General features: G+C 50.0%; 1 protein-coding gene across 2 annotated transcripts in view; it reads left to right on the forward strand.

The window, feature by feature from the left end:
* Positions 1–10,277: 10,277 nt before the first annotated feature.
* The window catches only part of MECP2 (methyl-CpG binding protein 2), a 51,790-nt gene continuing 36,102 nt past the window's right edge, over positions 10,278–25,965 (forward strand). Inside the window, exons 1-2 of one of the 2 annotated variants that reach the window (XM_055120065.1) lie at positions 10,293–10,430; positions 14,896–15,019. In XM_055120065.1, the coding sequence (XP_054976040.1) occupies positions 14,994–15,019 (26 nt within the window). In that variant the 5' untranslated portion in view covers positions 10,293–10,430; positions 14,896–14,993. Of the gene's footprint in view, positions 10,431–14,895; positions 15,020–25,965 lie in introns of both variants that reach the window. The other variant, XM_055120064.1, reaches the window with a different exon arrangement.

Here is a 25,965-nt window from a genome sequence, read left to right on the forward strand (position 1 = left end):
TCTCTCTCTCTGTCTGCTTCTGTCTACTCTGCCTTAATCGGACTTCTTTCTGGCCATCAAGAATAGAACCAGTGGGGCTGGAGCAATAGCACAGCGGGAAGGGCGTTTGCCTTTGACGTGGCCAACCTGGGTTCGATTCCTAGCATCCCATATGGTCCCTGGAGAACCGCCAGGAGTAATTCCTGAGTGCAGAGCCAGGAAGAACCCCTGTGCCTTGCTGGGTGTGACCCAAAAAGCCAAAAAAGAAAAAAAAGAGAACAGAACCAGTGCTCCTGACTTCCTTCCTCCCCCCACTTCTTTCCTTTCCTACCTTCCATCCTGCGTGTCACAGTGGTGCTCAGGATCTGCTCCTGCTTTGGTGTGTGGGGAGCCATGTGATGCCAGGGATGAAGCCCAGGGCTCCTGCCTAAAAACTTGCTCTCCAGGCCACGTTGCCCTCTCCCCGTACCCTCCCCGCCTTATCTTCCTTCTTTCCACCGTAAGCATGAGCAACAAGAGGCTGCCCCGGCCTGAGCTGCTCCCCCCACTCCCACCCGGCCCCAGTTCCCAGAATGTGGGAGACGGGGTCTCAATCCCAGGCCCTGCCAGGTCAGCGGGACTCGGGAGCCGTCTGCTGGGGATGAACCCCGGGCCGTGGTGGCGCTCCCCTGAGCCCCCTAAATCTCCGTCCTCTCCTCCACTTCTGACCTCTCTGGGAGTTCCCCTGGCAGTGGCAGTTTGAGGTCTCTCTCACATCTCTTTTGGGGCTTCTCATCTCACACTGGGATCCCCAGCTCCCCAGATGCTCAATTCCCAGGCTGGGCAGGGTAAACAAATGCTGTGTGGTCATTCTGCCACTCTGTGGCACTGGCCGGGCAACTGTTCAGTGACCTCCTGCATCTGATCTATGACAAGAGTCCTGAATAGTGGCCTTATAGGGCCTCCTGCATCACAAGTCTTCTCTCGCCTTCCCACCTAAGGTGACAGTGACATTCTGCTCACACTGATCCCTAAGCTGCCACAAGCCCCCCTCAATGTCCCAGGAGCCTTAGTGATCTCTTTCCTGCCATTCAGTGGAAGTGGTTTATGTGGTCCTTCAAGGACCCAAAAGGACCAGCTGTCCCTTTGTGATCACAGTCATGAGTGTGCCCATGGCAGCAGTGCCCAAATAGTAAGGCAAAAAGGATTGCTGAGAAATGTGAAAAACTAGAAAAGGAAACTAAACCAAAACTCTACCTTTAGAGTTTTGAATGCCCTTTTAAAAAATCTTCTATTAGGGGGAAAAGAAGGAAAGAAAAAAATTGCAGACTAGTTAGAAAACAGGAGTGGGGAGAAAATGAGAACAGAAAGTACCAAGTTAGGACACATCACAGAGAAATAATGAATCAATCCCAGAACCAATTTTTGGAGAACCCCCAAACCCGACAAAGGATAAAACAGTAGCCAACTTAAGTTAGAGGGGAAAAGAAACAAAATTCGAACAGACACTAGTGCTGTTTAGGTATGTAACCTCTCACCTCTTGAGGCCATCAGCTGATGGTCATCAGTGCCTATCCAAGGCCACAGAAATGCGAGTGATGGGGGTGCTGAGCCACAGAAACAGAGAGACCTCAAACTATGTCTGGAGCTGGCTGAGCTGTGACACTTTCAGTTCCAACCTGGTGCAGGACACGCTGCAGAGTTCAGTTGCCAGAACTTCTGGTGGAGTGAGGTCTCTGGCCACTGCTTCCAGCACCGTTTCTTCTGAGTCCTACGATGGACACAGGGGCTGGAGTGTAAACAGAACTGGCACACAGGTGAAGGGCCAACTGCCCCATCGTGCCTCATTGTTTCCATCTCAGTTGGTGCGGTCCTGATCCGCTGCCCTTACCCTCCGTTGAATTTCATTTGAGTCCCACAAGACTCAGGGCATGGGGGGGAGCCAGTGTGAGGTCCCCAACACCCCAATATGCGGTGATTCCGCATCTACCTCTCTTTTAGAGATGACCATTTCCTGCTGAGTTCAACTGCAGGCACGCAGGAAGGGCCACGGACGCAAGAAGGCCCCGTCTGTGTTTGCTTTAACTCTAAGCATCAAAAGGAAAAAAGTCACTATGCTATCCATATAAGAGTTTCTCAGGCTGCAATGATAATACTGCACGTAGGGCTCTTACCTTACACGTGGCTGTCCGGGTTTGATCTCTTGGCACCCCATATGGTTCCTTGAGCAGTGCCAGGAGTGATCTCTGAGTGTAGAACCAGTAATAAAGCCCTGAGCACCACACTACAGGGTGTGGCCCCCAAACAAAAACTCTGCTTTTCTCTTTCGTTTGTTTTGATTTGGTTTTGGAGCCACATCTGGAGCTACTCAGGGCTTACTCCTACATCTGCACTCAGGCACCACTCCTGGCTGAGCCTGGGGACCATGTGTGGTGCCATGGATGGAGCCTGGTTTGGCTGTGTGCAAGGCCAGCACCCTGCCTGCTGTGCTATCTAGCTCTGTGGCCAATGCTATTTATGCATTTCCAAGGCCAGATAGAGAGGATGCATGCCAGATCACAATTCTATCTTTCATTTGAAGACCCCTGAGTCCTTTGAAGCAAGAGAATTTTCCTACCTCCCAGGTTCATGCACCAGCCACTAGGGAAATAATGGTACCTTTCATTAGCTTCTTATTTTAATCATCAATTTTTGGTTACATTCTTTTCTCCTGGTGTTTCCAATGTTTTTTCCCCTTATATTCTTACATGAATTCCCCATCATCCGAGGCAGTTTTCTTCAGCCTTTCAATCATATCTAACACGCCAAGTTGAGATACTCACACTTCAAAACAATTCCTGGAGCCCTCTGCCTCCGAACCTGCGACTCTGACTCCAGTCTGGACTCACTGCCATCAGGCCTGCTGCCCACTTGGCGTCCCTGCTGTTTCCTGTCACTGCTCTCCTGGATTCGATTCACTGCTTTGTAGATCCCACATCTTCCTTTTTCTTGGCTTACACACTTGTTTTGCTGGAGAGCATCCTCAAGTAGCTTCCTAAGAAAATATATTTGAGAAGTATTTTTTCTGGGTTCTTGCATATCTTCAAGTATTTGCCTCCCATGGTTCATACATGATGGGGATTTTGGCTGGTGTTGAATTTTAAAATACCAGTCATTTTCTTTTGGTGTTATGAAATCATTGCTTTATTATCTTTTTTAATACTGGTTCCCAGCATCTTTCATCATCCCATATTGATATTTATTGTGACTCCTAGTCCTTTTTCTTAGTTTTCCCTCTCATACATTCTTCTTATGGGACTGGGAAGATAGTTCAAAGGGTGGGACTCATGCCTGGAATCCTGTGTCCTCCCAAGCACCACTTGGGGTACCACTGGGGACCCTAAGTATCCCTGGGGAAGGCCTCCCACAAAACAGTAACAATGCTTGTTAGTTGCTTGCTGGACTTTCTAGATCACTACTCAAAATTCTTACATTTTCTGTGTTTTGTTCACTTCTTCAGTTTTATACTTACCTATTTCTACCAAAATCCATTTTGCTTTTGGTTTGGGGGCCACATCCATGAGTGCTTGGTTCTTTACTCAGCAGTCGCTCCCAGTAGTGCTTAGGGGAGCATTGAACCCATGGCTGCTGCAAGGCAAGGGCGCACTTGGTACTTTGTGCCTATCCTGAGCCTTTACGGTGAAAGGTTCACTTCAACAATCTCCTTTTCACCTCTAACAATCCACACTTGTTTCCTGCTCATTTTCTTTGCCATTCAGCTCTTGATTTGTAGATACAATATTTATCTTCAGGTTTCTCTGGGAGTGTGGGGTGTGAGTAGGGGTGGCATACCTGGCAGTACTCAGGGCTTACTCTTGGCTCTGTGATCAGTTATCAGACCTGGTCATGCTTGAGGGACCATATTTAACCCCTAAGCCCCCTATCTGGTCTCTCCTTTAAGTTTCTGAATATCATTGTATCACTGTCATCCCGTTGTTCATCAATTTGCTCTAGCGGGCGCCAGTAACGTCTTCATTTGTCCCTGTCGCGTGCTAGTGTAGCCCAAGGTGTCTGCTCACTACGGGAACATGAAGAGCACGTTGTTGCTACTGTTTTTTATTCTTTTTGGGTCACACCCAGCAATGCACAGGGGTCACTCCTGGCTCATGCACTCAGGAATCACCCCTGGCGGTGCTCAGGAGACCATATGGGATGCTGGGATTAGAACCCGGGTCGGCCGCATGCAAGGCAAACGCCCTACCTGATGTGCTATCACTCCAGCCCCCTGTTGCTACTGTTTTTGGCATATAAAATATGTCAGGGGTAGCTTGCTATGCTCTGCCCTGTGAGGAAAAATAAAATAAAATAGAAAAAAAGAGGTTGCACAGCTGCAGGAGCTTTGTTTTATAGTCTCTGGATCTTGGCCATTGATGAGATTTCACAGCGAGGTGGCGGGGGAAGTTTGTGGGTGTGGCTGCCAAGCAACTGGAAAACTGGAGATCTGGGTGAAGGAGGCCCAGTCCCAATCCAAGCAGGCTTGGAAATCCCAGCCATAAGTCCCGCATACCTGGGTTTTTATGTCTGAATATGGAAGAAAATCTTTTCAGATACTCCTTTTGTTTTTAGAGCTTCCCTGCATTAATGTCCCCCTATAGTTTATGCTTGGCTGTATTTATTCACTTATTAGAATTTGGGGCCACAGTTGGCTGTGCTCAGGATCACTCCTGGGGCTGTAGTTTGGGGGGCTCAGGTAACACTCTAGGATGCCGGGGATCCAAGCAAGCACTTTTCGTGCTGTGCTCTCCCTTGAGGCCTTATCAATGACAGCCCTGGACATTTCTGACACTCTTCAGTGCTTCGTTCGCACTTCACTTAAAGGGCTGCTTACCTAGTGTGGATTTCATCTGCTTTAGGGCAGAACATTCCGTTTTCCTGCTAGAGCTTCTCTGTGCCGGGCAGGACGCACAGAACAGATTTTGCTCCCCCCAAATGCTAGAATGAGGAGACAACGTCCCAGGGTGCCGGCCTCTCTGCTGGAAGCTCTGGTTCCTTACAGACGTTTCCTCCCATTTCTTTTGAGAACTGCCAGGTGTTTTCCCTGCAGGCCTGTGCCAGCTGCCAGCTCAGCTGTCTGGTGGTGAAGCAGAGGTACCGAGTGGTACATCCCTTGGTCCCGAGGTGCAGGTGCTTTCTTCCATTTCCTTGGACTCTCTGGTGCGGTGCCCCAGTCTGCCCAGGCCAAAAGATCTCTCTGCTAACTGCTGCTGATTGGACTCAGCACAGCGAATTCACCCTCTCCGTGGACCCAAAATTGTGGCAATTGTCCATTGAGGAAAACCTTCCCCCATTTTCTTCACTGCCAAAGGTTTGTCACTTCTCAGTCTCCTTGCTTCAGGCAGCTGCTAAGGGGAAAGAAGGAAAACCTGTCGATCTGTGTGAATTCTGGCGTGAATCGGTCTGGTTTTTTATCTCCTAAGGCGATGGTTGCTCTAGATGGCTGCTTTGGCTACACAACAGACTTTAATGAAAAGAACTCTCATGTTGATCATTTCTAAAATTTTAGTTTCTATCTCCCCTTTAACTAGTGAGTGATTGTGAAATTGGTTTGAAAACGTCCAGGAGAATAATTGCATTTTTAAAAAACTTTTGCCCATCCTTTTGTTTCGAAGTCTTCATTTTGCTGGGTTGCTGCCAAAGGCTGTTAACTGCATGAGTTCGACATTTTGGAATTTACCGGGGTTTTCTGAGGGGTCTAATTTATAAACAGCTCTAGGAAGCTTTCTACAAGTGTTTGAGCAGATTTGTCTTTTTTAACCTTTTGTGGTTGCATCGGGGGTGTTAGCTATGAACGAAAGGTTGGACTCCTTTACCCTTTTCATTTTACATTTGTGTTTTCAATTTGCTTTGCTAAAGCCATTTCCCCCTGTCAGTTGAAGGGATTTTGAAGCGAAGTAGAAGCTTGCACTCTGTCACATTAGCAAAATCCTCCTGGCTGCTGCTTTCCCAACAACTGCTATATGGTGTTTTCCTTTTAAAACTCTTCCACAGGCCCATTTTCACTTTCACTTCATTTGATTTGGGGCACCTCCCGAGTAATGTTTAGGGGATCAGGGACCGCTGCCAGCTGTGCAGGCCCAGCGGTGCCCCCAGAGCTACACACGGAGATACTTAGGCAGGTCCATTGTTAAAGGAAATCTTTTAGAAAATATTACCGTTCCATTTTGAAGTGTACCATTTTGTAATTCTTCAAGTAAATACCTTAATCTCTAAGATATGGTTTTCTTCTTTTCAATGGCAAGAGGGAACTTATATCAAGTTAATCCCATCAATTCAATCCAAGGCATTTCACGAGACACTTTTAACTGGTTTCTCTTTTGAAATTCTTTTCTAAGCTTCAGACTTTCTCTCTTCCTTCCTTCCTTCCTTCCTTCCTTCCTTCCTTCCTTCCTTCCTTCCTTCCTTCCTCCCTCCCTCCCTCCCTCCCTCCCTCCCTCCCTCCCTCTCCCTCTCTCTCTCTCTTTCTTTCTCTCTTTCTTTCTTTCTTTCTTTCTTTCTTTCTTTCTTTCTTTCTTTCTTTCTTTCTTTCTTTCTTTCTTTCTTTCTTTCTTTCTTTCTTTCTTTCTTTCTTTCTTTCCTACTTTTTGGTCACACCTGGCAGTGCCCAGGACTTATTCCTGGCTCTGCACTTAGGGATTTTCTAATTTGAAAATGAGAAAATTAGTGGCCAGGGAGGAGACTCAGAGTGGAAGAATGTAGCACATGATTCCCATGCGAAAGAGCCCTAGTTTGATGCAGGCAGCGCACGACCCTGGTGGCCCCAGCAGCACAACCCAACAAATTGTGCCGGGAGTGGCTCCCAGATTCTCCAACCTTCCTGAGAAACAGTGAGCCAGGAATTCAAAATAGAAAGTACCACATTCCCAGAAGGAAAGAGTCCATGTACGAAAAGATGCCGATCTTACAACCAATTAATTTAAAAATGATTTGCCCAAGTCAAAATCCAGGAGTGTGATAGACTTTCCAGGTTCATACTAGCTCTGTAAGAGTAAATGTCCGAGATCCAGAGCAATAGTACAGTGGGTAGGACTCTTGCCTTGCATGCTGCTAACCCAGGTTCTATTCCTAGCACCCCGTATGGTCCCCTGAGCCTTATCAGGAGTGGTCCCTGAGCACAGAGCAAGGAGTTTTTGTTTTGCTTCTTAAAAAATGTTTTTTAGGCCATACCCAGTGCTGCTCAGGGATTACTTCTGGCTCTGTACTCAGGGAACACTCCTGACAGGCTCAGGGGACCATAGGGGGTGCCGGGGATTGAATTCTGGTCAGCCGCATGCAAAACAAATGCCCTACCCGCTGGACTATCACTCCAGTCTTGCATAGAGCCAGGAAAGCCCCGAGTCTGCTGGGTGTGACCCCAAAGCAAAACAAAACTACCCTAAAATGATCTGAACTCATAGGGGACTCTGAACTCATTAAATTTATCTGTTTAGTTAGTAGAGCAGAGAAGGTACTTGTATTGCACCCAGCCACCCTAAAGGCCCACCAGGAGTAAGCCCTGAGCCCAGAGAAAGGTATGGTCCCCAAACAAATAAAACAGCAACCCCCTCCCATTTCTCTGTATAGGATGATTATATATGTGATCACCTCTTTGCATTTCTAACGCCACTTCATCAACTCTTCTGTTTTGAGACTGAGCTTGTTAGAGGGTTGGATATTCTTACAGATCTCTCCTCACTGCTGTTGAGAGAAGGGCCAGTCCTGCTCATGCTACGTTTGGTCACGCCTCTGGTGCTTAGGAGTATGAGGGCTAGTGGTGCTCAGGAGGTCATGCAGTGCCAAGGATGAACCTCAGGGCCTCACAGATGGCAGCTCTTGCATTTGAACTATCTCCCCGGCCCCTAGAGGACTGGCTTTCTCCCCAGGTCTTCAAAGAACAGGTTTTCAGTGTTTGAAGGCTACACCAGTTAGGTGCTCAGGGGTCACTTCCAGCAGTTCTCAGGGGACCATGTGTTGCTGGGGATCAAACCCAGGCCTCCTGAATTGCATAGCTTGCATTCTGTCCTTTGAGGTCTCTCCAGCCCGTTAAATTTGCTCCAACTCATTCCTATTGTTCCCTTCTGTTTTCTCCAGCTTTACTCTGCAGTCTCTTTGGCTGCTTCTTTAGCTGGCCCATTCTCCTACTCAACATCTCTATTTGTTCACGTGATTTGCAAATTTAACATGGCTAAAATGGGATTATTTCTTTTTTTTGGGGGGGGTTGGGTCACACCCGGTGATGCACAGAGGTTACTCCTGGCTCATGCACTCAAGAATTACTCCTGGCGGTGCTTGGGGGACCATATGGGATGCTGGGAACTGAACCTGGGTCGGCCGCGTGCAAGGCAAATGCCCTACCCACTGTGCTATTGCTCCAGCCCCTATTTCTTTATTTTGAGGGGAAGTCACACCCAGTGATACTCAAGGGTAACTCTTGGCTCTGTACTCAGGAATTACTCCTAGCAGGACTTGGGGCCATATGGGATGCTGGGGATTGAACCGAAGTTGATTGTATGCAAGGCAAATGTCCTACCTGCTGTACTATCGTTCCAGCCTGTTTATTGCTTTTGTCTGTTTGTTTTGTATGGGGGGGCCACACTTGGGTGCACAAGAACTGCTCCTGGCTCTATGTGAGGAGCTCACTCTTGCCAGTGGCCAAGGAACCACACCATGTGGTGCCAGGGCTCAAATCCAGGCATCCTGCATGCAAGACATGTGCTCCGGTCCGTTAAGCACTTTTCTCTGGTCTCCAATGTGGAATAATTGATGTGAACTTGCGAAAACTAAATGCACTTTTCCTACACTGTTCTCCAGTGTTGGTGAAAGGCACCCATCCATTCAGTTGTTCAAGCTAAAAACTCAGGAATTGTCCTTGTTTCTTCACTTTCTCTGTACCCTATAGCCAACAGTCCTTTCTGTCCAAATCAGAAAATATTGCTTGAATCACAGAACTTCTCAGAACCGGCACTGTACCGATGATGCCCATCCCTTAGTGGCAGCTCCCAGTCCCAAACCCTCCAAGGACTTCTCATTTCAGAAGAGCTCAGGTATTCCATAGGCGACCTGAACTGCCTCTTCCACCACAGGCCCTTCTCTCTCTGCCGCATATGATCCATTGTTAGCCCCATCCATGGGAAGCATAGTTTTCCCTCCTACCTTTAACTTCACCTGGAATGTTGTTTCCCAATATAGTCAGATGGGGGGAATCGGATGAAGGTGAAGATTTGTGACCACGTAAATAGCACCCAAGTTAGTTGGCTGTCTTTTTTCATAGTCCTGTGCGCCCAGAGCTTGGAAGAGCGACTGGCACATAGCCGGCATTTGACAAATGAATCGGAAGGGTGGAGCGCCAAATCCGAATCAGGTTTCTGGTTAAACAGAGAGCTAGTATGGGGAACCGGGTTGATTGAGTGATGACGGGAATCATAGGAAGGGTGGTGTGATACACACTTCTGCCCTAAACACTCCATTGGCTAAAACTTTCCCCATACATTTAAGTATTTTTCCAAAACAGAATTTCTAGATGTTATCTTTCCGGACAGCTTTTCATGGAAGTTTCCCGTCTTGCTTCTAGGTGGAGCCAAGTGTGTGTTCTGTGCTGCCAGGTCCCCTCATCCACACCTTCAAGGAAGCATCTCATGCAGCGATGACAGGTCTCTCCCAAGCTGGCCACGCACGCCGACCAAGTTTCCCAAAGGTCAGGCTGTGATTTGTTATGAGTTTATTCCCTGCCCCGCTGAGACGGGGGTACATAGAATGTTGAGAAGAAAGAATTCACCCTACAGACCTCTTAAACTCAGGTCCCCGAGTGTAATAATGTCAGGTTCTGGGGCGGGCAACTTTGCGGCTTCTAGCGAGACCGGTGATACTGACATATTGACAAGAAGCAGGTGCGGGTGTATCGCTTATATTGCAGTGTACTGTGCTGCGTTTGTGGACAGGGGTCGGAAAGTCGGGACAACGTCACAAGCAGGAGTCCCGAGCCTAGGCCTCCGCTAGCCCCAGCATCCGCAAGGGCCCATTAATCCTTAACATTCAAATTCCACCCACTAAACCAGCCCCTCGGCGCCCAAACCGCCTCTTTTTCCCAAATGACGGCCGATGGCAGCCAATCGGCGGCCGCGGGTAGGGGTCCGCCCCCTTTCCCCTGGCCAGAACGGACACCAAGTGCCGCCAATGGGCGGCGTCGCCGTCGAGGCCCCGCCCCGGCCCGCCGGCCCCGGCCAATGGCGGGCGTCCTGGCGGCGGGGCCGGGGCGGGGTGCGGGCGCGCAGGTGCAGCAGCGCGCAGGCCGGCCGGGAGGGCGGGGTGCGACGTCGGCCGTGCGGGGTCTCGGCGTCGGCGGCGCGCGCGCTCCCTCCTCTCGGAGAGAGGGCTGTGGTAAAAGCTGTCCGGAAAATGGCCGCCGCCGCCGCTGCCGCGCCGAGCGGAGGAGGAGGAGGAGGCGAGGAGGAGAGACTGTGAGTGGGGCCGCCGCAGCCGCGGGCGGGGACCCCTGCCGGGGGGCGGGGGCCAGGGGCGGGACGTGGCGCGGGAGGGGCCCGTGGGGTCGGGCGACACGGCCGGCGGATGGCGTCCCTCCTCTCTACCCTCCCCCTCCGCCGCCGCTGCCACCGGCGGCCCCCGCGCCCCGGCCTGGTCTCGCGTGCGGGGTGACCGTCCTCGGGCCCGGCCGCGCGGGGCCGCCGGCGCCCCTCGAGCCCCGCCGCGGCCGCTCGCGCATCCCGGCCGCGGTGACGCGGGCGCTGCCGTGGCCCGGCCCAGGCCTGGCGGGCGCCGCGCGCGTCGTGCCGTGTGCGGGGAGCGGGACGCGGGGCCCACGGCCCCGGCCTCTCCCTGGCCCGCGCGCCCCGCGCCCTCCCGCGCGCCCCCTCTCCCGTTACTCGCCCCCCCGCGGTGCGCGTGCGCAGTCGGCCGGCCGTCGGGAGAGTGCGCCACAAGGGCTTGTGCGCGCTCCCCCTCTCCGCGGGCCCCCCCTTCTCGCCCATTCCATGACTTTCTGCCCCCCCCCTCCGCCAGCGCGCCGGGCCCGGCTCTCTGTCCCCTCGAGCACTAGCCGCTGGATGGGAAGTATTGCCCACGAAGGGGACTAGCTGCGGTGTGTCCGCAACTCATCATAAACAGGCAGTCCGAACTCCCATCAGGAGCCGGGGGCCCAGGGCCTGGGTGTCCAGTGGCACCTGAGGCTTTTCGCCAAGGGGCCGTCCCCCCTGGAGTCGGGGTGGGGGCAGTGGCCTCAGATGAGCAGGGCCATCCCATCCCTCACCCCCCCCCTTTCGCTTGCGATCTTCCAGTTACATAAGTGGAGTGGGACATAGTATGTAACGGGTTCCCCCGTGGCCCCGATCGAGCCCCGCTCGAGATGACCACGGCCAGCCGGGACACGTTCATCTCTCACAGTGGGCCCTGCTGGTTCTGTCTCAAAGTTCATTCGCTTTTGAGTTTGGTGATGACTGACTGAGCCAAGCTGAAACGCAGGTGACTTCGGTGGCGTGGCGATGTTGCTCTGGTCTTATGCGAAAGACGTAAAGTCACTGTGAAGATCCTAAAAAGATGGTCCTCACAGAGGGCACCGATTGTGACATTGCTGGGGGGGGGCGGGGGGAGTTGCTCTGGCATCCTGCTGTGTTGGGGGGGGGAACTGGTCGTGGCAGAAACGGGCTTCACCTCAACACTGAGATTCCTGACTCATGGTCAGGCAGATGTGTGCTTCTGCTTATTTTTCCAGGAACAGGAATGGGGTCTGCAGAGCCAGTCACACGTGTGTCTCCGCTGTGTGGGATCAGTACCCCAAATTGTGAGAGGGTAGGATGGAATTCAGGGGGAGGCTGGTGAATGAGAAACCGAACCTGCCTCTCTGTGTGTGTGTGTGTGTATGCGCGCGCGTGTCAGTGTGTGTGAGAGAGATGCTGAGTGGCTTACACTTGGGAGGACTCGCAAGTTTGAAGCATTTGATCAAGCCGAGAAAAATGAAGCTGTCTTGGGCTTTGCTAGGAAAATTCCCGGGTAGAAGACCATTATCACTCTAGAGGGGAAATTTGGTTTCGTGGCTGGAATTTTCATCTGGATCTTGGCTAACGGACGAGATTAAGCTGACCTCTCGGTCTTTTGAAATATGCTGAATCCGTCTTAAAAACAAACAAACAGGGTCCGGTCTTTTTTTCCCCTTTTGGTCTTTGGGGAATTTGCACCAGAGATTGTGGGGAACAGGCTTATTTGTGGACTTTTTTTAGGACTTCTTTCTCAGATCCAAGTCAGGAAGCCTAGGGAACATGGGCTTTTATTTCCTTACCCGGATGTCTGAGAACATTATATGGTACATCAATCCAGTGGAAGTCCGCTTGATTAAATAAGTCGCCGCTGAACACCCGTTCGGGGTTCATCAGCTGGGAGACTGATCACTGGGGTACGTTTTCATCCGCGCAAACAGACACACAAGCCTTCCTTGACGAAGATTCCAAGGTTTGTACGTCAGAGCCTGACGCTCGACAGACCCAGGGATGCTTCCTCTGGTTTGGTGAGCAGGGTGTTTGCCTCCTGGGGACTCCAGTTAGCAGCTTCTTGTACCGCTGGCCCTTTAAACCCACAGGAAGCTTCCGCCAGGTCATTTCTCTGCACTGTGCCCCGGTGTCGTGGCGTCTGGAGTAAGCGGATGTGAACAGCTTGAAGATCCCTTGCATGGATTTCTTGCTCAAACATGCCTGTCCCACCATCCAGTTTGCTGTTTGTGTGTTCCTGTATCGGAGGGCTAGCATACAATTTGCTGTACTGTTTGCACTTTCCAGCCAGAGTCATCGTGCCCCCTGCCTGCCCGTGCCTTCCCATAGCCTGACCTAGACTGGTAGGAAAGCAGTTTGAAAGGGAAACTAGTTCTTTGGCTCCAGTAGGAAGTTCTCTAGTCTCCCCTCCCACTACTTTCCCTTCCTGGGCAAGATCACCTCTCTAACCTAGAATGAAGAGGGAGGGTAAGACATCAACTCTTTAAGGATTAGAGCTGCTTTAGGGCGCAGGATGATTTGCATGACAATCGTTGCGTCCTGCCACCCACCATCTTCAAAGGGAAACAGGTGATTGTCTACTCCACCCAGACCTTATCTAAAGAGGGGGAAATCTCTTCCGGACCTAAAGCCGATAGTGCCCTCAGGGCGAGACTGGCAGCCAGCTTGTTTCTGGTGTCATTATTCCTGCTCCAACGGAAGGACCTGTCCTTACATTCCTGACCCAGCACTGACCAGCCAAATCACTGTCGCCTCTGTAGCCCCTCCATCTGGGACTGACAAATCTTCTGCCTTTATCCTCTCTAGCCTCTCTCCCCTCCCTTTCTCTCCTTCTCTCTCCCCCTCTCTCCCCCCCTTCTCCCTCCTTCCCTCCCTCTCCATCCCCCCTCCCTATCTCCCTCTCTCTCCCCCTCCCTCACTTCTCTCTCCCCCCCCTCCAAAAATTGGATTTGCATGTTACTGTTTGAATACTTGCTTCCACCACTTTGCTGGTAGGTATGGGAAGGGGGAGGCATGAGTGGAGTGACCGGCCACTAGAGAGAGAAGCCCGGGCATCTGGCTGCAGTGCCACATCTGACCTCTCTTACCCAGAGCTGGGGTGTGAGCAGGAAGAGCTCTCAGATCTCAGCTTGATCAGGCTTTAAGGAGCTGCTTCCATTTCCGTACTTTTTTTTTTGGATTTGGTCTCATAACTGCTGGTGTTCTAGGGGTGGTCCTGCTGGTGTTTTGGGGACGGTGTGGGGCCAAGATGGACCCCAGGCCTCCTGCATGTAAAGTCTACTCTCCAAACCAGTTGAGCTCTCGTATTTTATTAACGAAATCTTGAATTAATGAAAGAGTTTTTAAGCTTTCCGAACAGAAAGGTCCAATTCTCCTGTTTCAAGTAAAGAAAAAAAGTTGCTGTGAGAAGTTGCAACTTTCCAAGCTAGGGTAACACTTTTATTGGGGGAGTCTCCCTGGCACCACTCCCAGTGATACTCATCCCAGTGCTCTTGGGGCCCAGTAGTGCTTACCGTGGTCGCCCCCCCCACCACCAGTTTGTTACGTTGCTAAGTGAGTAATGTCAGGAATCATTATATGTAAGGAATTCTCAGCTTTTACCTTCATAGATAACTCTCACTAGCATCCTGGTAGTTCTGGTCGAGCTGAGCCAGGAAGGACTTGGCTATGTGCCCTTCCTCTGGTCCTGACAACCTGAGCCTTTACGGGGCTGGTGTCTAAGTGGAACTCTAGGCTTCTTGCAGTCACTAGAGGAAGTGCTACTCTTGGACCAGCAAGGTCTTAGAGATAAGCTACTGTGGGGCAGTTGAAGTTTAACAAGAAAATGATGAAAAAGGTAATGGCCAAGTCAGGTGTGAACATGCGTTCGAAAGCCGAGAGAGGCAACAACGGTGTGTGCCTGGGGTCCTGATCGGAGGGGCTCAGGCATGACGGCTGGCCAGCTGGCCGGGGTCTTGTGGATGATGGCTTACCCTTCCTGCCGTGGCGCCTGGTTCCCATGGGTGCTGCTTTCTCTCTCTGAGTTCCAGCTCCCTTTCTTGGTGTTAGGGCAGCTTGACGCAGCTGTCTCTGGATCTTGCGGGTTCTCTGAGGGAATGCCGTTTGGATGCTGCATGTTCTCTCCTCGACTGTTTCTGTATGACATGGTGCACGCAGTACTGAGCAGGGAGCACCACTAATGGAGCGCTGTGGAGTGATAACACTTTGCTCAGAGGTGACCAGACCTGTGATGACATGGATTTTAACACACGGGCTTTCCCGTTATTTGTGCCAGCTACTTTGCAGGTGACTTTGTTTCTAGCTTGGTCGGCTGGGATATAGCACTGTACTTTGTCTGTATGTTTATCTGCAGAGTGTCCTGAATCACCCTGGGAAAAAGGTTGTGCCGCAAATGGGGACTTTCAACTTACGATTTTCTTTGTTTTAGGCTCCATAAAAATACAGACTCAGCAGTTCCTGCTTTGATGTGACATGTGACTCCCCAGAATACATCTTGCTTCTGTAGACCAGCCCCAACAGGATTCCATGGTAGCTGGGATGTTAGGGCTCAGGTAAGTAACCTTCCTTTTTTTTTTTTTAGTATATGTCCTGGTTTGGCCATCTGTTTTTAAAAAAAAAAAAAGGAAAAAAAAACACATACTACTCTTGGACAGTCCAAAAGTACCCCAAAGACTGAAAACATAACTGTGCCAAACTGTGCCATATAATAAAAAAAAGTCACTTCCCTGAGCCCTGAAAGGTCAGTCTGGGTTAGGGTTATTTGGTAGCTGCAGTCTGTGCCCGGGTGGGCGTCAGATTCGAGCTGGAACTGGTGACCTGCAGCTTCGGTTCACCTTGAAACAGGTCAGCTGCACCGAGAACGGGCCGCTGAGCTTTTGCCCTGCCCTGCGCTCGAGGCTGCGGCCCAGTGGTCTTCAGCATGGTGCTTTGTTCGCCTTGGTGTGGGGCAAGCGACTTGCGAGTCAACACTGGTGAGCAGGGCTAGTGCATCTGCAGCCTCGAGAACTGACTGTGGGCGGTCCCAGAAGAGTGGGACAGCCTCATGTCTCCTGCGTACCTCGAAGAGGCCACGCAGGCGCCCCACGGCTCCTTGGGCCCAGGAGCAGAGTGAGTGCCTTTTCAGAGGCTGGGGAGCTGAGTTGTGCCCGGCGCTCTGGCTACCACAGTTTTGGTGACTTCAGCACCATGGGCAGACTTGACCTTTGCAAGAATGAGTGGCTTCTTTCTTAAAGTTTATTGGAAAGTAGAAGAGAAAGGGAAAGGAACTCCCTGTTGTGGGGAGGAACTTAGTATAGAACTAAGTTCAAATGAGTGGTTTCTTATTCTCAACTGCCAAGTCTCAATATTTCAAGCTCTCTTAAAAATCAGGACCACTTCATATTTGATGTTTTGACACCTGAATTTTAAACATTCCGTGTATGGTAAGGCAGAATGTTCTCATTGTCTGTTCTTAAGAAAAAAATGTGGCTTTACACATAGGACGGCCTTGTGATTCCAGCTGAGGCCCCCCTCCCTGCTCCCAAGGAGCACTCTGACTTATCTGTCTAGGGTTCTCTGGCCCCTGAGACCAAGACTTTTGGGACAGCCCTACAGAAAACCACTTCGGAGATGCTCGGAGCGGTGGGGTTCTAGTGAAGGACAATACAAGGTGTGGCAGGAAGTAGGTAGTATCACACTGCCTCCACATCCCAAATTTGGTTCCACTCCTGATCCTGTGACTCGAGCTGTCATTCCCCCTGACTGTCGTGGGGTACACTCTGGACCCTGCCGACAGGACATTCTTTGTGTGCCACGTCTTGGTGCTGGTGGGAGTTGTGTGGCTGGTGCTTTGTGTATTGTCTCAGGAACAGTGCCGGCTCCGTGTAATATGGGCAGGGAATGGGTTTCTTCCGGTAGACGTCAGGCCAGGGCGGGGGTGTTTTTTAAGAGTCTTTTTCTCAGCTTGCGAATGAACCTTATAAAGCAGGCAGTGCTGACTCTGTGCAGTTTTTCCTGAGAACCGTAGAAAGGCAGGAATGTGTTTTTAAAAAATCTCTCTATTACTTATGAATGGAAAGACACAGCCATTTGAGCTTCAAGGAATTTTCAAGGGAATACTCAAAGGACAGAACCTGTCTTTGGTAGATAAGAGCTTGATATCTTATTTTTCTTTTCCTTTTTCTGAAATTCTAAAAATAATGCCTGCTTTTATTAAAATTCAAACCATTTAAAAGTATATTAAGTGAAAAAAATGAAAGCTCCCTGCTACTCTTTGCTCCCACTCCTCAAAATAACCACTGCTAACACCTTGGCATAGATCCTTCTAAAGCTTCTTAAGCTTTATTAGCATGAACTTTTGGTGTTTGAAACAAAATGCGGATGGCATTAGACATAGTCTGCATCTGTTCACATGTTGAGTTTCTCTCTGCCTTGTGTCTTCTCAGTAGCCAAGCGGCCTGCTGGAACCTACTGTCACTCAGGGGTTAAACTTCCTCATGTGCGGTCGAACAGAGGTTCTCCTCTGCTGGCTTCTATTCCTTCACCTTCCTGCCAGGGAAAAGGCTTTTTGCCAACACCTCCCCAAATTGATACTTACCGGGGATGGAGCGATCTGAAGTACAGTGGATAGGGCACTTGCCTTACACATCACAGATTGACATCCGATCCCCAGCACCTCATCTGGTTCCCTGAGCACAGCCAGGAGTCATTCCTGAGTATAGAGCCAGGAGTAACCTCGGAGCATTGCTGGGTGTGGCCCCAAACTAGACAGACCAAAAACCAAATTGACACTTGTCTTTCAGATTTGCGTCCTTGAACCTTAGTAATCATTGGCCATTTGCTTTTGGTTTTTGAGGTGCTGCTTGGTTCTGCATTCTTCTTCCATCAAGGTATTTCTCTTTTTGCTTTGTTGCTGTGGGAATCGAACCCGGATCACGCAACTGTAAGACACTCTGCTGCTGAGCTATAACCCAGCCCAAGACCCTTACGGGTCTTTTCAAGTTGATTTGGAAGAACCTGGAATGTGTTCGAATGTGTTCAGGTTTTTGGGATCATACAGGGATTCTCCCATGTTGTCATTTTTCTTTTGATTTTGCTTGTCTTTTTTGACTCATGAAGTTTCCGTTCAGCTTTCATATTTTGCTCTTGGAGAGTCCTTAGCCCAGCCTAAGATTACAGTGATATTCACCTGTATTTTTTTTCCTTCCTTTAAACTTGAAGGCGTGCTGTATTCATAAATATGTACTTGACACATGCAAAAGCTCTCCTAGGCAGCTTGTGTGCAGTTTTCCTGCGCACTCTCTTCAGAAGATCTGATTTCGTGTGAAGCTGTGCATTGGGGTGAACTCTACAGCCCGCTCAGCCCGTTGTGTGTTAGCCATTTGGGGAAGCACTCTTCGGCTCTTGACCTTTAGCATACGCCGACTTCAAGTGAACAAAGTACCTCTTATTTTTTCTTTATGAATTTTTTTTTGCCAGGCTTGATGGCTGGCCTGTCAGCAGCTAATCATTTATTTATTCATCCAACAAATATTTCAGTCTGTGCTTGGAGTAGGGCAGGGACTGGGGTGGGTGGGCAGGCCTGCTGAGATCTCTGCCAGTGTACCAGCAGTGCTTGTCCTGAAGACTCAGGAAAGAGTGAGCTTGCACCAACGTAGATTTTAGATCAACTAGGTGGAACCCTGGGGAGGGGCGCAGTGGGGCATGTGTGTGTGCTATGCCGATGTGTGTGATTTAAATTCTGCTATATAAGTTACGGTAGGGCTTTAGGGGTAGACTGCAGCATAAGCAGAGTTTGTTTGCCATCTCATGTAATTGCAGGCTGATTTTTGTCTTGAATTATGATGAGGGCTTTTTGCTGTTGAAACAGTTCTATATTCAGCCAGCTTGGTTGATGGAATAAAAGTTGTGTACTGATAAAAATGGTAATTTTCTTCTATGATGATTTTGAAGCTTTTTGTAATAGCTGATAAAAATAAAGACAGGCTTTTGGTGAATATATTCTTAGGGGAATAAGTGTGATTTTTGCAGCGCGCATCATTTAAATCTAATAAATAACCTCAAACTGAAGGGAATTCGGATTTGAATGGAAAATATCTTTTACTTAAGGGATAGAAGTGACATGTGACTCAAGAGGAGGCTTTTTGTTTATATTTACCCCTTATGGATGGTGTTCTTAATCATCATTTGTGGATAATTAGGTGGCTGTTCCAGAACAACGGAGGTGGTGTCAGAGGTTACTCCTGGCACCCTCTTTCTTCCTCCCTGGAGGCAGAAGCGTTCCTATATCAATTTTGTGTGTTTGTATTTGGGGCCATACCCAGTGATGCTCAGGGTTTATTCCTGGCTCTGCACTCAGAGAGTTGTCCTGGCACTACTCGAGGGACTGTATGGAATGTCGAGGATTGAGGCTAGATTGGCCACGTGCAACGCAAGCTGTACTATCACTCTGGCCCCATAGTTTCTTATGAGTTATTATATGTGTGTTCCGTGTTTATTTTGTTTGTCTGTTGGGGGCCACACCCAGTGTGCTTAGGACTTACTCTTAGCTCTATATTCAGGGAACACTCCTGGCAGGCTCAGGGGACCATATGGAGTTCTGCGGATCGAACCCAGGTTGACTGCATGTAAAGCAAACACACCATCCGCTGTATTATTGCTTCGGCCCCTGTGTCTATAGTTTTAAATTGGGGTGGAATGCGCACAACTTTGCTGCCATTTTTGCCATTGGGAAGCATGTCATTCACCGCTTTGCAGCCATTGCCCCCATCTATCTCTAGAACACTTTACAGCGTGTCAAACTGAAAATTGTCCCCATCATCCACTGACTCCCTTGACCCCTTCCCTACCTTTTTGTCTCCACACTGTGGACTGTACTTGAGATCTCAGAAGTCCATATCTTATTTGTGTGTGTATATTTTATGTGCCTACACAGACAAAAGTGTTTGTTTACATAAACAGCCCTACACTGCTCATTTGTGAAGTTTCTTTTTTAGTTCACCTGGCTTAAAGATTATTCAGTGTATCAGTCTTTATAATGGGTTCACCATCCACTAACTTCTAGAGTATAGAAGTACTATAATTTGTCTAAGCAGCTCTGATGATTATGTTTTTGCTTTTGTTTGGGGACCATGCCTGCTGGTGCTCAGGGATCTAACCTGCGTGCAAGGCAGGCACCCTATCCGCTGCACTAGCTCTCTGGTGCTCTGTTGAGTTTTCACTTCCTCAGTGCTGCTGTGAATGCTCTTACATAGACCATTTTGCTCATGACCAGGTTTATCTGTAAGAGAAATTCTTAGAGCTGGCATTTGCCAGGTCAAAGGGGTCTATGTTTTGAACTGGACAGATAGTGCTGAATCAAAGGTGACCTTTAATTGCAGAGTTACAAAGAAAAGACTACATGGAAGTAGATGAGCACACAGATTCGTGACTGCAGTGCTATTTGCAGAGACTAGATCCCTATTAATTAGGCTAGCGAGAAATAGTTTTTAGCAGTTAGCACTAGAAAGCAAAACTTCCAGAGCTTCCATTTAGTCAGATGTGACCTTGCATGAACAGAGTCTGCGAGGCAGTACCCTTTCGTTGATAAGGGAACCGGCAGCCGGTTCTCACTTGGCATTTGGGAGGGAGATGGGGCATTGTTGCTCCAGGGCTGCTCTGCGTTGCAGTGGCTCCTGGGATTTGGGGTTGAAGCGTCTCCCTCAGCAGCTTCATTGGTGTGGCTGCCCTACACCGCGCTCATTTGTGGAGCAGCATGCTTTGGACTGCAGGGGGGCACTTGTGCCCCAACTGGCTTCCGTTAGGACGATTGGCGCTCCCCGGCCCTGGTCCCACATCCATGGAGTCAGCCAGCTGCTGCCACAGAACCTATAGGTTCGAAGGAGGTCCTGGGCCCATGGGCAGGGGTCAGGGGTCAGTCAATGGTCTGAGTCAGTAGCCTGGAAGCATTCTGGACAAGGCGGTCTCCTCGGCTTCCTGGACACACTCCTTTTGGCTCATCCTGCTAGAGCACCCTTTAGACGTCTCTCGATGGACTAGAGGCTGAGGGCTGTCCCCGCTCAGCTGTCTTTCAGTCAAGGCAGCTCCAGGCAGGGAATTGCCTTGTACTTTGTAGCGGGCCCAGTGTTGTGATGGAGAAGCACCAGCCGGCGAGGGGGCACACCAGCTGTGGGGGCTTGGGGAGGACAGTTCTTTCCAAGTGACCCCTGGTCCCTGAGTGACAATGGGAGCGACTTCCAGCTGGGCTCCTGGACTTGAGAGTGGGAAGAAGAGCTGGCAACACCCTGGTCCCAGTGTGTCCCAGGAAGTCAGGCAGCCACAGCTGTACCGATTTCCTTCCCGTTCGTTGCCTGGGCCACAAAAGGCACTTCTGGGCGCTGTGTTCACACTGCGCCACTCTGGAGACCATCTGCCCTAGCAGTCCCCTCCCCTGCCTTCAGTCCAGCTTCCAATCAGCACAGCTCCCTGAAGCACTGCTCTGTTCTTTGGACTTTCGGTTCAGATGTCTGGCTTCTGATGCTGGAGCCCAAGCCCTGTTTGGGATTGCTTTTACCAGACTTCCAGGGTGTGGAGACTGCATGGTCATATCTGTCTTGACAAGAGGGGGCCTCCCTGCCAGGCAGGCTGCTGCCCAGCCCTGGTGGAAACCTTGGAAGCTTGTCTCTGAGTTGGACTTGACTCCTGCACAGTCCACTGAGGCCCTGCCTTCCCCACCAGTGCTTCCAGCCCTCTGATTTCTTGGCCAGTGCTCTCTGCTCGAGAGCCACCAAGTCCTCAGCCACTTTGCACTTTAGCTTCCCTTGGTCGTGTCAGCCAGCTCTTCGGGAACGCGAATGTGACAGCTCTGGCAAAGTCCTTGCCCCTTCTTGCATTTGCTGCCCCACTCCCCCTTTGAAACCGGACCCCCAGAAGCAATGGCGGTGTTCTCTGTGCAAGCTAGGTGCTCTGCTGCGTCTTCTGAGGTGATTTTGCAGACACCCAGGGTGGCAGCCTACAGGTGTGACACTGCAGCTCACTCCCGCACTCAGTGCTGACCTTTGGGTCTCTGGTGCACTCAGTTTGTTCGCCTTTGCGCTGCAACATCTTGACAACAGAAGCCCCACCAGAGCCCTCCAGGAGCATGGGATTACGGGAAACGAGGGTTGACAGCTGCTTTATGTTTACCTCCTTTGGTCCTATTCAAACAAGGCAAAGATATTTTTACTTCTGTTTGTGAAAGCTTTCCCCCCAAAAAAAGGCATCCATTTTCTCGACTTATTAATAGGGCAGTCCTAAGGTGTTATTTTGAGATTGGAAAGAAACCAGAGCAGCTTCTGAAATGCACACGTTCCCTTCTTCCCGTCCCTCTGCGCATCCCACATTACTAACACACACCGTGGAGCACTCAAGAGCGGGTGCTTGCGTTCTATGTGTGAATGGTTTGGGAGAAGATGGAAGCACTTTGGTTTCTCTGGGGTCTCGAGTGGTGTTTCAGTTTTCCGTTTCATTGTATTTTAAATGTCTACACATTTGTAAGATATAAATTTCTGTGTGTTTCTGGGTTTTGTGTTTTTGTAAACAGCAGAAGGTATTAGTCCATGTTAAGTACTAATTTGCTCTAATATTTTCAGCTGTTTTTGGAATTACACTTGGCAAAAAAATAGACAAACGCCTGCAGTTGTGACAGTTTGTCTTTGTTCCTTTTAACTCCAGAATAAATAACTAGTGAATTTTTTCCCTAGGCGTGTAGTCTTTGTAATACTTAAGTGATTACGGGAGGTTGAAAGACTGGTGTAAGTTGTATCATCCTGTAAAAATGGTGATGTCTCTACTAAACAGTTATGTCCAATTTCTTAGACACTTTTCCTGGCTGTTTCAAAGTAGCAAGCAAAAATCTAGCATTGATTAAGCTCTTTATCTTTCACTCACACAAGTAAAGCCAGTTGAGGAAAGAGGTATGAAGATCACACAGTGGAGGGGAGCATTGTTTGGAGACTCGAGTTGGGGATTCCAGCAGGACAGCAGTCATCCCTCTGTGTTTGCAATCCACACTTGCCGGCAGTTTGCTCCCTGTGATGTTGGGAAGGGGCACAGGCAGTGTGGCGGGGGGACTCTGTCCCTGGTCGAGACGGAAGCTGCTTTCCTCTTGGCTACAGATGCTTGGAAATGCTGTTTGTGCTCATCACTGCAGCCAACTCAGGGCGGTTATTAGACCCACCTCTAGATCTCATTACTTAGTGCTGTACGACAGGAGTACAGATTACTCTGGCTTCAACTCTTGTATGTTGTTAATCAGTTTCTGTGCAGCTGATGCGTAGAAAACATTCCTTATGCATATTTATTCTTCACGCAGATTTCAAAAGTCTTCTGAGGGAAGGACCCAGAGGGTCCTTAGCAGAACCACTGTTCCATCCATGGTACAGTGCTAGGAGGTAAAGAACAGCCCGTACCTGACAGCTGACTGGCCGGCACAGAGGCGGTGAAGGGAGGGCATGGAAGCCCTGGGGCACAGGGGCAGTTAAGGGAGACAAAGGACGTGACCGCTGAGTTCAAATTGTTAACGCAGATATTTTTATCCACACGCTTAGTGTTCTGCAGATAACCAGTCAAAGTAGCATTCAGCTGACGCCCTTTAGAGACTTTATTTCATGCAAGTTCCTTGATTAGTGATAGCCTAAATTTCCCGTTGCTGTTAGTGCCTTCCGTTATTTTGGGGGAACATATGTGGTCATACTCAGGAACCGTGTTTTAGTGGTGCTTGGGGCGGGGGGGTGCATATCATTCCAGCCCTTTGAACCTCTACCCGCCTACCCTGGTGGCATTTTGTTTTAAAGTGCAGGATCTGGTGGTGTCAGTGGAGTGGTTGTAGTTTAGGTCCTGTGTTTAGGAGTGATGCCATTTGTGGTTTGCCTGTGTGTGCGGGCCTCCTGATGAGCGCTGTCACTGACTTCGTTCCTCGTGTTAGCAGCAGTAGATTCACAGCATCCCTTTTCCCTAAGATGAAAATAACTTGATTATACTTCTAATTATAAAAATAAGGTCAGTTCAATGAAAGACAATTTTAGAAAATATAAAAAAAGGAAAAAATAAGCATTGCCCCGTAAATCTGCCATCCACTAGATAGATTGCATCTGGAGAGTGCCTTTATGCCATCATTTTTAATGACCATATGGCACTCCATCGATGGCTCTGCTAGATTTAATGAGGGGCATTTCCGAGGCTCTGCACCTAGTGTCCAGCCCTCCTCTCGGCCCTGCAGCAGGCCTCCTTTTCAGTGTTCCCACTGGAGTTGCTCATAGGCATCTCAAACTCCCCACGTTCCCCCAGGACTGGCTTCTCCCTTCTGATCAGTTTCTCATCCTGTCCCTTAATCTCAGCTGCTCACCACCATGGAATTCCTCAGGTCAACTCCCTGAGCCATCCTTCATCCTCACCAGCCTCTAACCCATCGTTTTTCAACCCAGGGCCCTAGGGTTACTCCCAGGGGCCTCACAGTATGAGACTAGGGGACCAGCTGGCAAGACAGGGGGCCAAGGAAGGAAATAAGGTCTGAAAGGGACCACAGGAAGGAAAATGGTAACAAAACAAACACTGCTCATTGAAAAGGTGCCCGAAATGAACCTCTTCTGCCCACTTCAACTGCTATCCTGTGGGGCTGCACATTGCAGAGGTGCCCTGAACTAACCGCTTTCTGTTTTTTTTTTCTTTTTGGGTCACACCTGGCGATGCACAGGGGTTACTCCTGGCTCTGCACTCAGGAATTACCCCTGGAAGTGCTCGCGGGACCCTCTGGGATGCTGGGAATCGAACCTGGGTTGGCCGCGTGCAAGGCAAATGCCCTTCCTGCTGTGCTATGGCTCCAGCCCCAGCCGCTTTCTATTTCTACTGCTACGCCCCACGTTGCCTCTCAGATGGATGAAAACATTGACCAGCTTCCTTCTCAGCACTCCTGAGACATCCCATGTTCCTTAAGAACTGTGGGTTATGACACTCCTTTCTGCAGGGTGGGATTATTCCACAGACCGCACTTTAAGTGCTGAGTTTCAGCTGTTCCACACTGAAGGTTAGTCTGCTGCTCAGTACACAATGGAGCTGGCTGTTCACAGACGGAACCATTGCTCTTGGCAGGAGAGCCACTGTGTACTTGCAGCAGGGCTCGTGGGGACTCCCTGGGCTCAGTGTGCTGGTGTCCTGTTGGGGGGCCAGGGGTCATGCCTGAGTCCGGGCACTGGCCCAGATGCAGTGGGGAAGTTGATGAGGGCTGGAAGCAGGATTTGGGATGATTATGTCAGGCTATGGGAAACTTGAAGGGTTAGGTGCTTGTGGGGAGTTAGAAGATTTGTGGGGTTTGGTGTTCAGTGTTGGAAATTGAACCCAGGGCCAAACACACACTCTCTTGCATACAGCATGTACTCTGCCATGAGTCAAGGCCACTTGATAACAACATAACCTTTCTCAAGAGAAATGGTGAAAACAGTGGTTCACCTCCTCCCTTTCCTGTTAGACAGCTTTTAGCCATGCCTTCACTCTGGGGATGGTGACTTTCCATGCCAGATTATCCTGATCTGCCCTCGGGAAATCATTGTCTTTATTTTTAGTGTTCTTTTGTATTGGGGGCCACTCCCATGTTGTGCGCCTTCAGTCTGCAGAGCATGTACTTCAACCCGTTGAGCCACCTCTCTGGCCCCAGAGGACCTGACAGGCACTCCAGAGATGAAAGGATGAGCTCAGGACTTGTGTGGAGGTACAGATCCGTTTGTGCTCTGGAACTGTGGACAGTGATTCCTGTGCTGGCAGCTTGTGCCCACAGAGCAGCTTCCCTCTTCTGGGATCACCCCGGATCCATTTCTGTCTCTTGGGAGCTGTCTTCAGATCATCAGTGTTTGCTCTGCTCTGTCCTGTGGCCACCTGCAGGCGGTCAGTGGCAAAGGACCCCTCGGGCTGTCATTCTTCGGGTGTCATGCAGAGAGGGGAATGCCCAGTCACGAGCAGGAATTCTTCTGTTCTGGGCTGTTGGGGCCGTACCCTGGAGCTATTCCCAGCTCTGTACTTGGGGGTAACTTCTAGTGTGCTGGAAGACCATGTGGTCACAGGGATCCAACTGGGGTCAGCCACATGCAAGGCGAGAGACTTAACTCCTTCTGTCTCTGCAGACCCAAGGATGGGGATTCTCTTTCTTAGCTGCTCCCTGAGGCCCGTGCACCCCCACTGTTCATGATGGCCTTTCGCCTGTCTTTAACATCATTCCCGGATCTTGTGGCCATGCTCTTTTTTCCCTACCAATTTGCTTCCTCCCACCACCCCCTTCTCCTGGACCCTCTGTCCTCTGCTGCCCACTGTCCAAGGACTGGCTCTTAAGGGTGGTACACAGCTGTTGCTGGGACTGGGGTGGGGGGGAGGGGCGCTGTTTCCCAGGACCCTTATTTTGTGCTTGGTTAACTCCTTATTTCTGAAATACTTGAAACTCTGAAAATAACTTGAACTTTTGAAATGACTTGCCAAGAAAGGGCGGGGAAATCCAACAGCCCCTGCTGTTGCTTCC

The sequence above is a fragment of the Sorex araneus genome, chromosome X (genome assembly GCF_027595985.1).
Source record: "Sorex araneus isolate mSorAra2 chromosome X, mSorAra2.pri, whole genome shotgun sequence".
Lineage (NCBI taxonomy): Eukaryota > Metazoa > Chordata > Mammalia > Eulipotyphla > Soricidae > Sorex > Sorex araneus.